Raw genomic sequence first — 15,509 nt, 5'->3', positions numbered from 1 at the left:
TCTTAACTGCACTACTGTATAGCTCTGTGTAAATAATCATTCTGTACATTCGATAATCTTTAATCCTACAACTGTTTACAACTTGCATAGTTCCCATTTCTGTATAGCTGTATATCTCAGATTCTGTAAAGTTATTTATTTCATATTCTGTATAGTTTTTCATATTTATATCCTGTTCATAGCCTGTACATAGCTTGTACTCACTACAGCCTGTACATACTTATAGTTATAGAATATTCACAACATACTTCATACCGTGTACATTATAACATACCATAATAGACCCATTTCTGTAATATACTCACATATCTATATTATTGCTAATATATATTGTAATATATCTATATCACTAAAGCACTTCTGGATGGATGCAAACTGCATTTCGTTGCCCTGTACCTGTGCATGTGCAATGACAATAAAGTTGAATTCTATTCTATTCTATTCTAATACATGTAGTATATTATATAATAGCTCAAGCTGCCCAGTTATTCCCCCTCCTACATGTGTTTGGAGCAATACCCTGATTTTTGCTGCACTACAAACTTTGATTTTTATGTTGTTTCAGCTCCTTCTTGCGTTCGCTCCTGCCTGATGCTGTTACAGAGCTGCTCTGTGTGTGACTCTCTCAGACCAACATCAGAGCGCGCACACTGCTGCAGCTCCGTCTGTTTTCCTGGCTCATGTGTACACAGCAGAGATGTGATGAAGGATTCTTTTCCACAGGCTACACACTGCAGAGCGTAGCAGAGCGCACAGGTTCACATCAAAAACACAACAGCAGAGCCTTTTCACAGCAGAGATGGAGCTTTATTACAGTCGACTGTAAGACGCATTCATATAAAAACCCAATGCACTACTTCTGGAAAAAGAGGCACGCACTCTGGTTGGTGCAGACGGTGCTGTCACAGCACCAGGATGACAGAGTCCTTCAGCTTCTCATTTGCTGCCCTTAAGGAGGCGCAGCAACTCCTGAATCATGTTCAGACTCTTGTCCACTGGTACGTCACAAAAACCCAAACAGACTTTAATATTATAAATGTTTCACAGTGCAGAAACAATATGAACTCAAAAGTAAGAATATTATATATACAGTGAAAGAACTTTTGGTGAAATATACCCAATGATGTGTTTGCCCAACACAGTGCTTCTTTGTGATAGAGCAGAGAAACCTGGGACGCTCGGGAAAAACCCAACCCCTGCAAAGGTGTCTTCTTAAGTTTAACTCACACTCAGGCTTGTATCCGGACGCCTGCGATGCATCGAAACATGCTCTGTGCAATCTTTTGTGTTACATTTAGCTTTTTATTGCCAAAGTCCATCCCTACACCAAATCAAGACAACCTTCTGCTCTCCCGGGTGCGTCTAACATTTACGCTCGGGTTCTGCCCAAACAACCGGCTCCACGCTGCAGGAGAAACAAGGACATCAGCTCATCTACACACCTGCAGCTCATTTACTAACTTGCAATAAGATAAAGATGTTAGCGTCGCCACCATAGCAGCATAGCTATGTTGCAGGTAGCCTGTTAACTTTAGCACTTTAAAAATCCTGTTTAAAAACAACAACAACAAAAAACCAGTGCTGAGTTTTTCACCACAGCAAAAAGATTTACCTGCCAGCTTGAATAAACTAAAAACAGTACATGAGTGATTTTTAGCCAACGGTAAAAAAAGATGGAAAACAGCATGCAGCTGTAAATGTGATGTCATGCTGTAAGCTGGCCTCTCAGCTGCTGTCTCTGGGCTGATGCTAGCTCACATACACGAGCAGCAGGATGCCTGGTTTAGAGTTACTCACTAACACAAACAGCTGAATCAATCAGGAGCATGTGGGGACAGCTGTCGGCGACAACACGAACAAATGAGACGAAATGAAAACTGAACGTGTGAACAGTGCGCCCGCCCTCAGACCGAGACGCTCCTATTCAGAGTTCTCACTGACAAACCGTCCAGTGAGGAAGGCTGATGCAGCGGTCCGTGAGGTCCTCATGGTTTGGATCAGCCTGCTGCGGTGCCGGGTCAGCCCTGATAAACTAGTTCAAGTGGCCCCAAAAGTAAAGAGCCCTGAAAATCAACAGTCTGGATTCAGACCACAAAGGTAAATGGAAAAGCATCAGAGGGTCAGTCTGTGACTGGAGCTGGAGCCGTAGACGTTATGGTGGAGATCAGGGCTCGGACTGCTTGTATTGTTGGTGCTCATTGAGGAGCTCGTAGCTGGAGACCAGAGGATGGTACCTCAGACACCACCTGACAGAGACACAGAGCAGCAGCCAGTGTCAGAACAGACCATGATGCTCCAAAACACAGCTGTCCCCACAGCCGGCGTCCGACCGAGACAGCAGGCTGAAGAGCTGCACCAAACACGGCGAGAACACTGGGAGGGACTTACCCCGCGCTGCCACCGTCACACGAGGACATGGCGAGGGTCTACTTGGTGTGATGCTCGTAGGGAATGCTATTCTGAGGTTGAGGGAAGAGAGAGAACAGAGTCAATATGTCAGAATCCAAACACACAACTCAGCAACACGACATCATCACACAGGCATCAGATTACAGGACAAGTACCAGCTTACAGAAAAATTACTGCTGTAATACTGCTGTACTACTACTGTAATACTGCAATACTGCTGTAATGCTGCAATACTGATTTAATACTACTGCACTACTGCTGCAATACTGCACTACTGCTGCAATACTGCACTACTGCTGCACTACTACTGTAATACTAGTGTAATACTACTGTAATACTAGTGTAATACTGCTGCAATACTGCACTACTGCTGCAATACTGCTGCAATACTGCTGCACTACTACTGGAATACTGCTGCAATACTACTGTAATACTGCTGCAATACTGCTTTACTACTACTGTAATACTGCTGCAATACTGCTGTACTACTGCTGTACTACTACTGTAATACTAGTGTAATACTGCTGTAATACTGCTGTAATACTACTGTAATACTGCTGCAATACTGCACTACTGCTGTAATACTGCTGTACTACTACTGTAATACTGCTGCAATACTACTGGAATACTGCTGCAATACTGCTGTACTACTGCTGCAATACTGCTGTACTACTGCCGTAATACTGCTGAAATACTGATATAATATTACTGTACTACTGCTGCAATACTGCTGTAATACTGCTGAAAACCCAAACAAGCCCAGCTTTGTTGTCCGTACTTGTGCGCGGGCTTTCCTGCGTGCTCAGCTCACATGAAATATTCAGTGAGTCTCGTGCTGTTGGTTCACACAGACCAGGAGCAGAGGGAGTGTTGTACCTGTGAGGTGGACATGCGGGAGGTGTCCTGTCGCCCGGTCAGATCGGAGGATGACACGTTGATCGGAGCGCCGCGGTGCAGCCTCATGCTAACCTTTCGCTCACGCTCCATCCCGGACACTTGTCGAGGAGACGTGTTAGCTGGAGACCATAAACACATCGTACTGTGAGATGAATGAGTCCATGTTTCAAAGACTGACTGCAAAGGGCTGGAGTTCATGTTAACCTGTACACGCTTGCACCGTGTCACAGTAACATCACCTGAACCGTTAAAGAAAAGACAAACGAAGTGAGAGCACCATCACCTCCATCAAGGAGCCAGCCAGACAACAGCTGACAGATCATCAGCTGACACGCTGAGGTCACTGAGGCCACAGCAACACTACAGGAGCAGCTCCTCTTCGTCTACAGGACGTGCGCACTGCATATAAACACGTCTGGACACCAGATTCCTACAGAGTTATGATCTGAATGCACCAGGATCAGCTCTATAAGTTCTCTACATCGTGTTTCTTTTATTTATTCTTTGGTGTTATTTCAGTTACAGCTGACAGCATCTGAGCTGACAGGCAGGAGAAAGGAATAAAAGGATGAAGGAGAAAATAGAACAAAATCTAATAAAAGGATGGAGTACAAATAGAAATGCACAACGCTGCACCTGTAAGAAAAACCAACATAGAGCATGTGGAACACAGAAATATGAAAGTGCACAGATACATGTACCAACGATCTCCTTTTCTTTAACGGAGAACACCGTCCTCTACCGAGGTTGTTTCCTACATTTTTTGCGTATTTGGGACACTTACATGTGATCTGACGATGCTAACGCAGCTGGAGTGAACTGACCTGTCTGTGAGGTGGGTGTTAGCGGGGTGGGCACTGTTCCCTCCTGGGTCCCTCGGGGGCGCCCGGGCGCAGCAGGGACTCTGGCCCCGGGGTTCCTGCTGTGCCTCAACCGGTCGTCCCGATCCCGACGCTCCCTTTCTGCTTCCTCTGCTGCACGGTTGGCTCCCTTTAGCAGGTCACAGAACAGATTATGGACCGACTGAGACTCTGCGGGTTTATTAGCCTCTGCACGCATGCTAACCCTGTACTGTGACCATCGCGCGCACTTTGGCCCGGCACAGATTCGTTTATGCTCAGCAGGGTTCTGTACTTTTTGTACTAATGCGTGCACTCGTGCAGGAGCTCTATTCCCTTTCATGAATTCCTCTCTCTGTTACAAAGACGCCATCACAGGACCACGAACCAGCCTCCACACACTCATCTTACTAATGTGACAGGCTTGCCATCCTGGTTCGTCACCAACATGGCTGCGTGACAGGGCGGGACTTCCACCAGCTTTGGTCTAAAGCAAAGTAACGACCCTCACAGTCCACGCCGAGACATCTGAACCTGAGCCACAGAAAAACAGGGTAATGAAGTATCGACTAAAACTATGACATGATCCAAACTCACAGTGTGCCCTGTTACAAACTGCAGAGCTGCTCTTTAACCCCGTGTTCATGTCTATGCACAGTTTTAATACCTCTTTACATGTGAACAGTCGGCCATAATTAGAGGCGTGGCTGCTTTGAGTGACAGGTGGATGCTGACTTGTTAGCCCTCACTGAGCTGGACCCGGCAGCTGTGTTGGTACTGAGCAGCTGTCAGCAGGACTCAAACAACCATTGCAGATCATTTCTAAATGTTTAACACACAATAACAAACCAGCAGCTAACAAACGAGGAGGAGACGAGCCCTGTTTGTCAGTCTGATCCCCGTGTGTGATGCATCCTAGCAGGTCACTAAACATCTCACCGTCCTGTGTAAACAGACGCAGCAGAGAGCAGAGAGGACCTGCTGTGTCAGGAGACACAGTTTGCTTCAGGCTGACGTCTGTTTCTTTAACGTTAACTAATAAAGATTTCATGAATTACAAATTAACTTTCATTACATAAAAAATGACTCGTGGCCATCTCACAGACAAAACATTATGTACAGCTACTTTCAGTGTTGCCCTTACAGTAAAAAGGGCCTCGAGGTCATCCTTGTGTTTCAGCACTAAAGAAAAAAACTGAGTGATATTGCAGCTCCAACATCTCAGACCACAGGATGGAGTCACGCCTGTTCAACCTGTTTAATGTTCTCCTGCTTCTCTGACAGCTGATACTCACAAACTTCAGCATGTTCCAGTCGAACACGTAGTCGTAGGAGAAGCCCTGTCTGTGGAACAGGTTTCTGAAGAGCTGCCGTAAGTACGAGTAATCGGGCTTGTCATCGAAGCGCAGGGAGCGACAGAAGTTCAGATAGGTGGCGAACTCAGCTGTGACAGAGTGGAAACAAACATGTTTGAGCCGACGTGCAGCTGGGATCACGCGGCTTCAAATAAAGGAAAGCTGTGAAGACCGCAAACTCACAGGGGTAGCCTTTGCACAGCACCTCGATCGGCGTGGACATTTTCTTCTCACTGATGCGTTCGTACTTCTGCCTCTTGGTAGCGGCCTTCAGCCCCTGCCACGGCAGCGAGCCCAGATTGAAATACATGAGGACGTATCCCAACGACTCAAGGTCATCGCGCCTCGACTGCTCTGTGGAGACAACGAGCGGAAATAAAGATGATGAAGAGGAAACGGGTTTCACTACAGAGCAGAGTAGCTCAGGTGGGATAAGGAGGAGCAGGAGTGCGTGGCGGATGACAAACAGGCTTGTTACCGATCCCAAGATGAGTGTTGATTGAGGCGTAGCGAGCGGTGCCAGTCAGGTTCTTGTTCTCGCGGTACGGGATGTGCTGGTGCGTGCGAGCGTCTCGGTACTTTTTAGCCAGACCAAAGTCAATAATGTACACCAAGTTGCCCTTTTTGCCGAGTCCCATCAGGAAGTTATCCGGCTTCACGTCTCTGTGAATGAAGTTCTTGGAGTGAATGTACTCGATGCGACTGATCTGCAGTGGACCACAAACAAAGACAGACAGATTAGGTCCAGTGCAGCTCATATCTGCGCCCGGCTTCATTCATGCATGCACATGTGTGCACGTTCATGTGTGTGTGTGTGTGTGTGTGTGTGTGTGTGTGTGTGTGTGTGAGCAGCAGGTGTGTGTGCACGTTCGTGTGAGAGCAGCTCACCATCTGGTCAGCAAGCAGCAGGACCGTCTTCAGGCTGAACTTGCGGGAACAAAAGTTGAAGAGATCCTCCAGGCTGGGTCCCAGCAGCTCCATCACCATCACATTGTAGTCGCCTTCAGCTCCACACCACTTTATTGTTGGGATGCCCACTGCAACCACACAGAAACAAATGCGTCTGCAGTCACTGTCTGATGGGTTTCTCCTGCTGGCAGCGTCTCCACTATCACCGCCTCCTGCGCTGCTCAGAATAAGCACACAGTGATGAAGGGCGTGTCCTCGGGGGTAACAAAGTGCTCCTGCTCTGATACTGAAACCTTCACTCACACTCAGCAGGGCTCGTGAGGCCCACACCCACGTCACAAAGCGTGATTCTGTCCTACTTCACTCCCTCGTTTAGATGTGGCGCTGACAAAATGAAAACTGGCGTCCTACTTGTGTATTGGTTTGGGCAGTCATTCCCATGCTCTAAAGGAAACTCTGCAGCATCTCTGCAGTGTGTAAAGCCCACATGTGCCTGCAGGCAATCCTGACACTGGCTGAGCTGTGCTGGGGTCTCCTCTCAGACCTGGATCAAGGATGTTACGTCACAGGCTTACATCACATCCCACAGGGTGTGATTTAGACTCAGGAACATGAGGGCCAATGAGTGCTGTTGGTGCATCCACCACCTACACCAGCCACATGAAGGTCTGTCCTGTCCTTCTGTGGACCTGTCTCACAGTCCTGAGACTGCAGAGGGAGACCTGGAAGAGCTGGACTACCTGGTGCTGTCCGATGCTCCCAGCACTGACACGGACATGAAGGAACAGCTCAGCAGTGTGGAGCGCCGCAGATTCACAGTGTCTGACTTTCTCAGTGATAATCCTGAACTGAAACGAACTTTGTGTTAAACTCTGATCATCACTGCTGTGAGCCGTGCACCAAGCTGAGGCTGCTGCGTCCAACCCACGGGACAGTCGAGGCGTGGACACAGAAGCCTTCTGTGCTAAACCGCAGCACAGCGGTGGCCCACGGCTCACTGAGGTCATTCAACATGACCTTACGTTTGTTTAGTGACTAATGGGATCACTGCAACCACAGGCAAGTGTCCATCACATTACACGTGGAGGAATAAAGAGAGCAGAGAGTGGGAGCAGGAAACGAGTCCTGCAGTTAACCGTGACAGACTGCATGAGAACGAAGACACAGACAGACTGTGGTCACCTCCTCCTTGCATCATCTTGTAGATCTTGCTCTCGATGTGGAGCTGCGGATGTTTCGTCTTCACACATTCTAACTTGATCGCAACTTCTTCTCCCACTGAGATGTCTGTGCCTGGAAAAAGACCAACAAGGATACACATTAATACACACAGTGACACACACACAGATATAATGGAAGCCACAACATCAACAACAGCAATATTCATGGAGATGTTCCTGATGATGAGTCCTGTGGTCTCTAACATGTTCCTGTTTCCAGCAGCACACAGAAGGACAACAACACCTAAACACGGCTGTGTAAACGTCAGTGTGTCTCCTTCAAAATAAACTAAATACAAACAAATTTCATAAATCGTGAGTTAGCTGGACTCACAACACAGCAGAGAAACAGGAAACCACAACAAATCCTCAAGAAGCTGCATCTTTGTCAGCTACGGCACAAACAGGAACCCAGGTGAGGCCGAGCTCCAGGACATGGAGGAGGAGCAGGCAGACCAGGGTCAGGCAGCAGACAGGTGCTCGAAGAGGGAAGTGGATGCTGTGAGTGGAGCAGAAACAGGGAGCAGCATGTTCTGCAATATTCACGCTACCCTTCCAAATACTTTTGTGACACAGCACATGTGCAGACTCTGCTCCTGCTGCAGCACCTTATCTGCTTCTTTAAAGGAAAACTCCGGACCTGCCAGCCTCAGGCCCTCGGTGCACCAGCCAAACAGGCTTTTTATTATTAAACTTACTATCATCAGTTTGCTAAACACAGTCAACACTAGTCACAGTGTCGGTGTAGTGGTCCTCGTACAGTATTTGGGTGGTGCAGTGGTTCACACTGCTGTTTACCTGGAAGACATTTGTGGGTTCAAACCTGCACATTCAGCACGCCCAGACGGGCCGCGCCGACATCGGCACCGTTAAAACATGTCAGCGGCGCACAAACAGAGCTATCGTCTGCCTGTGAATGTGACTTCAAGGCTGACACTAACAACTCCCATGTTATTTAACCCTTTAAGACCGACCATAGAACCAAGTCCGCCAGAGCGCATCTTATATTTGTACATGCTGTAGTGCCAATTTTGGGAGCATTTCAAGTTGCTATACAGCAATACAACTGTTATAGCCCAAATTTTAATAATATGTCTGCATTAAGTCCATAGTAACTACGTTAATTGCAAAAAAGTGCAATAAACTACAAAAAAATTGAAAATCATTTTTGGTTTTAACATATATTTCTACTTGGAGAAATTTAAGAGTTTCATCCCTCAAATCTTTAAATACTAAAAAGTTGCAAAAAATAGTTTACAACAACAGGAAATTTATTTTGAGTGTCTTCATAGTTTTATTTTTGAGATACAGCAATTTTTATATACTGCAGAAAAAAATGAAAAACAATCCTATGATGCAAATTTGCAAAGAAAACAGCATGTGCATCAAAGTAAACTATTTCCAGCAGTGCAATTCGAGTTCTAATTATCCCAGAAACTATTCAGAAAAGCATCAAGTCAAACCTTTAAAAACACCAGTATAGGTTTATAAGGCCTATAAGTAAAAAAACCCAAAAAATAACCCACATTTTCCGCAAAAATGACGTCACTTCCAGTTAGGGCAGGTAATGGCGGACATGCGATAGTTCGCGCTGATGGACGTAGGAAGTGTTACGAACAGCTGATCGGATCGGCAAAGCGTGTTTCTGGAATAATATGTTTTTGTTCCTGCAAGCGCTTTTTATGCAATTTTTGCAAAGCTTTATGTGGAAGGAAACGGTGACCGAGGACAAGCTGATGGCATCAGATGTAAGTACAACTCCTCCGGTTTCATATGCAAAAAAAAGAAAAATATTGCGCTAGCTTACGTGGCTGCAGTGCTACCGGGATTTGAAAATAGTTACGCAAAACGGAGCGTGCTGCTCTGACTGGCTTTAAAGGGTTAACTGAGACAAAAAAACCGATGCTGTACTCATGCAATGATTACTGTGTAACTACATTTCCCAGTAACGTCAATCCTTCTCATAGCTGTGCTGTGGAAGCTGCCATGTTACCTCGCCATCTTGAGTACAGAGGCAAGGATGGACATGCTGTGTCACCGAATCATGTTTTACGTATGTGGTGAGAACCCAGCAGAACAGTCTGAATACATGCTCATGCATGTGTGAGCGTCCACCAATGTTAGCGCTGACAGCTAACAGCTGCAAACACAGCAGTAACACTAACACTGCTGCCATCTAGTGGTGAGATTTCACACCCTGTAACTTCAATAAGTGCCAGCAGCATCACAGCCGTGGAAAAAACAAAGAGACACATTTACACACAGTATTTTCATTAACACACGAACAGATCAGGATGGTACATAACGTTTGGTGTTCCACACGTTCCACATTATCTCCTGTGGATAAATCCTGAGCTCCACCGGAGTCTCAGACTTTTCTAACAGGTGAGTTCAGTCTTACAGAAAACCAGACTGGCTCATGTTCAGCCGACTCTCCCGACTATGGAGAGAAACACGTGGAAACCTGCGTCCACACGTTATCATTTTCACTGGGACAACAACTGCTCCCCCATCAGGTGTGTTCATATGACTCCACTATGAGCTCCAACCACTCATTCTATAGTGACGACTGAATTTCAAGGAATTAAGATAAGTGTGAATATTATCTTTAGCTCTGGCACAATGACACCTCTGAATGTCAGTAGCTAGCAGAGACACAAATCCAGCCTCAGGGGTCACCAGCAGCAGTAACAGGCCAACCCCTGCAGGCCCCCCAAGGACGGACAAAACCAGGCGCCTTCTGAACAGGGTCAAGGTGACCTTTGTTTGAAGCACACTCTCCGTCCTCACACTAGCACAGAGGGTTTAGACTTTTACATAATGCAATCCAGTCAAAAAGGTTACATTTAAAATATTTACTGTGGTAACTGATGTAAGGATGTGTCGTATGTACCTCACAGTGAGTGATACACACGATTAGCAAAACACAGCGTGCTGGACGAGACAAAGTCACACTTCTAGCTCAGCACGCAAGTGAAGACTAAGCTTCTATCATATCAGGTAGCATCTAATGCTGGAGGCTGCTGGGCCTCGACCACCACGTCAGCATTTGTGAGCTTGCTGTGATGCAGACATCAGTAACTTTGTGGTTCAGTCTGAGTGAATGTTGTGTTTTTGATGTGCACGTGTTTGTTGAAACGGTGCTGCTTGCTGACCCATACATGAGTGCTGTCTGTTTCATTGTAGGTGGTAACTTCTGTCTGAACCCCGCCTCCCTAAAATAAATTCAAGATGGCAGCAGCCCAGATGTTAAAATTCAAGCTACAACCATCTTTTTATACAGTCTTTGTTCATATTAGTGGCTGACTGGCATATTAGATATTAGATATAGTCAGTGTGTCCTGGTTACATACGCGTGTAACACAAAGGCTAACAGATATGTTCTGGATTAAGACCTGTGCAGTAGATGGGCTTAACGTCTACCAACAACTGCTCACACTGTCAAACCAACTCACCGGACAATTACATCCACGTTCTTTGGTTCTGTCCACCAGTTCAGAAGTTTTGGCGCGAGATATGTGAAGACTTATCGAAGTGTCTGAATGTAACATTCCAACTTCCCCTTTAGTGTGTTTGTTGGGCAGCTTAGATAATGTCACTACAGATAAGAATATCGCCCATATGGTTTTCACTGCCCTATGCATCGCCAAGAAAACAGTCCTCATGAACTGGAAAAATAAAAATAATCTTAATTCTAACCAATATAAAAATTATCTATTAGATTACATTAGTCTCGATACAGCCTCTGCCACCACATCAGATCAATTGCTCTGGGCTCCTTTGATCAGCTCCATCACCTAGTGGGGGTGGGGGGGCCACAGCCCTGGCGCAGGGTGCCGCCGGTGCATCGAGCCACCTGGGGGGCTCTTCAACTGGTGGGGGAGGCTGTTACATCTTGCAGGAGGTCTCCTCTCTCCAGGAACTCACTCTGAAGGTGGGGAGAGATGTATGGGAAGTGGAGGAAGATCTCAGCCTGGGCGTCTATCGTCTTGTGTAGTCTGGAAGATGAGTGGATGGTGGGGTGGGTGCAGTTTTCTCTGTGGTGGTGTCAGGCGAGCTGTCCCGGGCTCTGTGGGGCCAGGCGGCGCTGCTGAACTAGGCCCCGGTCCGGATGGGCCTGGGCCCCCTTCCCCTGGCGGGTTGCAGAGTATGGGGGTGCCTACTGGGGTCAGTGGGGGAGCTGGCCCCAGGGAGGGGCCGCCCCTCCCTTCCTTCCCTCCCCATCTCCAGCTGCCTCCCTCTTCCCGCTCCACCACAACCACCCACACATGCAGGGCCTTGGGGTAAAGGTGTGTCACAAGGGTGCAGGGGAGGCTACCCCCCCCCGTCCCCTTCTGGCTGCCTGTGCCTCAATTTTATCCCACAACTTAGACATTCACATTACTCACACTCTCATTACACATACATATAGGATCTTGGGGGTGGGCATGCTACACGGACTCCAAAAGACCATCAGGGTGTACACCTCACCCCTGGCGTCGTTGCCCACCTCTCAATTTTAAATACACGTAGAAATTGAGGGCTGTCAGGAGGGGCTATGCGCTTACCTGCTGCTCTCTGGCAGGTAGCTCCATGCCCTCCTGGGTTTTAATTGCACCTTAGAACACACATGCATCAACACTACAATGAGCAGGTGGAGGGAGGTTTGGAGTCTTCTCTCACCCCCGTTCTCTGCGACCTGCTGGAGCGGGGGGACCAGGAGGAGGAGTTGGCCGTCCGACTGCGGTCTGGAGTGTGGGGCCTCCCTGCTGCTGCAGAGTCGGGGCGGTCTGCTTCTCCCCACCGCAGGGAAAAGGATAACACCACCTGGGTCTGGGTGCAGTTCCCCCCTCCAGGGGCAAGGGTACCTAGACCCGGTTCGTAGAGTACGCTTGGGGAGTGTGATCGTGTGTACAGCGTCTCTTTATGTCTGTCTCCACGTTGGTTGAGTGTGGAGTAAGTGCATATGAGAGCATGAGGGTGGGAATGGATGTTTGTGTCTGTGTGTGCCTGTATGTCTGTGTCTATATGTCAGGTTGGGTATCAGACGCCACCTCTCTGGGGACATCTTAGGCCCTCCAAGGTTTGGAGGCCTATCTCCCCCCACCACCACTTCCCCTGCCAGTGGCGGACTCCCTCAGACATCGGTGCGTTGGTGGTTCTTTGTGTCTGGGGATGGGCATCCAGGTACACACCGGCTCACTCCTTGGCGGCTGCTTATCGGGGCCTGGAGCCTGGGGCTCACTCGGGCTCCTTCGGGGGTGGGGTGCCCCCGGCCTCTCGGCCTGGGGCTCGGTCACTCTGGCGCAGCTGGCTGCCGGCGGAGCTCACGGGCGCGTCACTGCAACCCCCCCTGGCTTCTGCTCCGCGGCTGCTGAGTGAGCCCTCATCTGGGACTCTCCTCAGCTCTTACTGGGACAGTGGCGCGGCTGCCCCTCTGTTGGTCTTCCTTGGTCTCTTGTGTTCTGGGGGCCTCTGGATGTCTGGAGTCTTGATCTCCTCCATACCTGCTTCATGCCCTGGAGGACGGGGCTGTGCCCCCCCACCCACACCCTCTAGCAGATCATTACATGAAGGAACCTTTTAAAAACAAGCGCGTCCATGCTCACAGGTGTACACACGGGTGATCACACACAAACTACACCCTTTTTGGCTCCTACCTCAAAGCACACTGTGCGCTGTCGATCTTACGTGCTGCACAATAATGTTTAATATTTAGTATTTACTGTTATATTCCCATAGATCATCACGATGATGTTGTTTATTATGTTGCTCTTTTTCTTTGCTTGTTTTCTCTTTTTTCTTTCTCAGCAGGTGATCCAGGTGATTGATAGATGTGTTTTTTGTCTGTTTGTTTTGTTGGTTTTTGCCCTTTATCCCCGTCCCTCTTCCCCGCTCTTTTTCTTTCCCTCTTTCTTTCCCCCAGTCACGTCTGTCCCGTGTGTAGCAAGTGAAAATAAAATAAACAATAAAAGGTGAATCAAACAGACCATTAAGGCAAGGCTGGGATGGTCCATTTGGTAAAGTAAATCCGTTGGGCATCTTTCTTTGCGTTTAGACAATAATTCTGATGCAAAAGAGCCAAACGGGACAGGCAAAGAAAAAAAAAGAAAAGGACCTGTGCAGTACACACAGTAACAGTACACACTCTTCCTCGTTTTGTTCCTTGTTGTTTCCGTACTTTCAGGCTATTGTATCATCCCCCCGTGTAACCCACCTTGTGTTTCTGCCGTTACACTAACTGCACTGTCGTGGGTGGGGGCTGCAGGGTGGATGACCTGCCTCGGGTTAAACACCACACACACGGGGTAACAAACAGTAAATATCACGTAGACCCGGAAGTCCTGCAGCGGTGACCAAATCTTCACTTTCTGAAGCGCAGCAGTGTTTTGAATGGCACGTTTCAGGTGACAGCTTCCACTCACCTAAGTAGATGTCCCCGAAGGACCCACTCCCGATCTTCCTGCCCAGCCGGTAGCGGTTGCCCACTCTGAGCTCCATGTCCGCGGTGCTCTTTGACACAGTCTCCTTATCTTAGTTACGAAGCACTTCTCCTGCTGTATGAAGGAATATTAGAGCTTTGAGCCCGTCGGTGTACACAGCCCGGTCCCTTTCGATCTCTTCCTGTAACAGCGCAGGTTTCACCATCCCCTTTTTCTCTTTCTGACCACCGGAAGTCTGTAATATCGGTATGGCCCGGTACCGTGAAACGCGTAGTCTATGCTCTCCGTAGTTTGGGGGCCGCTGTGATCCCAAACTTAACGATGGACTCCGATTACTCTGATCCAACTCCAGACAGCTGAACGGGTACGCAGCGTCTCCCAGACTGTGAAAGCTGTCACTCGCTGTGGACGTCACTTCCCCTAGCAACTACAGGCAGATGTGGAAAAAACATGTCAAAGTGAACCCTCGACACTTACATGTCCTCATACAGACACGGGAAACCCAAACACACTTTGGAGTACAATAAAGCGCTGGCTCGGTGACTATACGGAAGCAGAGCGCGTAAAGCCGCTCGCTCTAATCACAGTTCATGTTGCTTCTTTGGGTCGAATAGAGTCCAGCAGACACACAGTCTGTGTATATAACAGCGTTACTGTGGTGAATGTTTGCGGGCCACGCCCACAAGTCTGTTGCTGTTTTCTGATTGGTTCAATGTGGACCGACCACAGGTTTTTTTTTTATTGGCTGTTAGGAAGCTTCTCACGTGGCAGGACTGTGTTTTTAAAGTTAGGTAACCCGCCCTCACGTGTACGCCAATGCGCTGTCTGCATGCTGCATTCAAGTCCTGTCAGAATGTGTGTTTTTATGGCTTCATCCCGCCTCACAGTTCACAGGATGAGCTTTAAATATAAAATACATTTTGGGTGAAAATACTCCCTCCACGTGAAGGGTCCATGTAAAAGAAGAAAAAACCCAAATGATTGTTGACCACACAAGAAATGCAAAAATTAGCCAAGAAATGCATCAAAGTTATGGCTGAGTTATAACACCATGGCAACGTAATAATAATCATATAATGACAAATTATATATATTTTTAAAATGTATTTTCCATGGCTGACAGCTGTAAAATAGATCTTACAGTCAGTGCAGATTTGAGGGTGAATGTCTGCAGCTCTGTGACTTGCTTAGCGAGCCAACATCCCGTGGATGCCCCGAGGAATCACTCAGGAACAAAATGCTAACTTTGTTTTTACTCTCTTTCAAACTGTGACAATAACTCACTCAAGGACAGAATGTACAGGTGATCATAGGGCCAAACAAATACAGTTTATTGGCATACTTTTGTTTCTGTTTAAAAAGTCTTTTAACTTTATAATATTTAGTAAGATAAAGTAATGCATTTTAATTACACAAAGGTGACAAATACTCTCTCATAACCAAAACACTGCTACTGGC

At 47.6% G+C, this 15,509-nt stretch overlaps 1 protein-coding gene across 1 annotated transcript; it reads right to left on the bottom strand.

The window, feature by feature from the left end:
- Nucleotides 1-783: 783 nt before the first annotated feature.
- On the bottom strand, nt 784-14,688 carry LOC120725655 (casein kinase I). Its single transcript, XM_040018637.1, has 10 exons — nt 14,034-14,688; nt 7,592-7,702; nt 6,389-6,537; nt 5,979-6,207; nt 5,684-5,854; nt 5,441-5,589; nt 4,131-4,296; nt 3,286-3,425; nt 2,389-2,459; nt 784-2,246 (listed from the first exon to the last, which is right to left on the bottom strand). The coding sequence occupies exons 1-9, from the start codon at nt 14,107-14,109 to the stop codon at nt 2,427-2,429; spliced, it is 1,224 nt and encodes a 407-aa protein (XP_039874571.1). The 5' UTR covers nt 14,110-14,688; the 3' UTR covers nt 784-2,246; nt 2,389-2,426.
- Between the last annotated feature and the right edge of the window lie 821 nt (nt 14,689-15,509).

Source organism: Simochromis diagramma, unplaced genomic scaffold (assembly GCF_900408965.1).
Source record: "Simochromis diagramma unplaced genomic scaffold, fSimDia1.1 OVJJ01000699.1, whole genome shotgun sequence".
Taxonomy (NCBI): domain Eukaryota; kingdom Metazoa; phylum Chordata; class Actinopteri; order Cichliformes; family Cichlidae; genus Simochromis; species Simochromis diagramma.
Note: the sequence above shows the minus strand (reverse complement) of the source record. Positions and strands in the feature narration are given on the sequence as shown.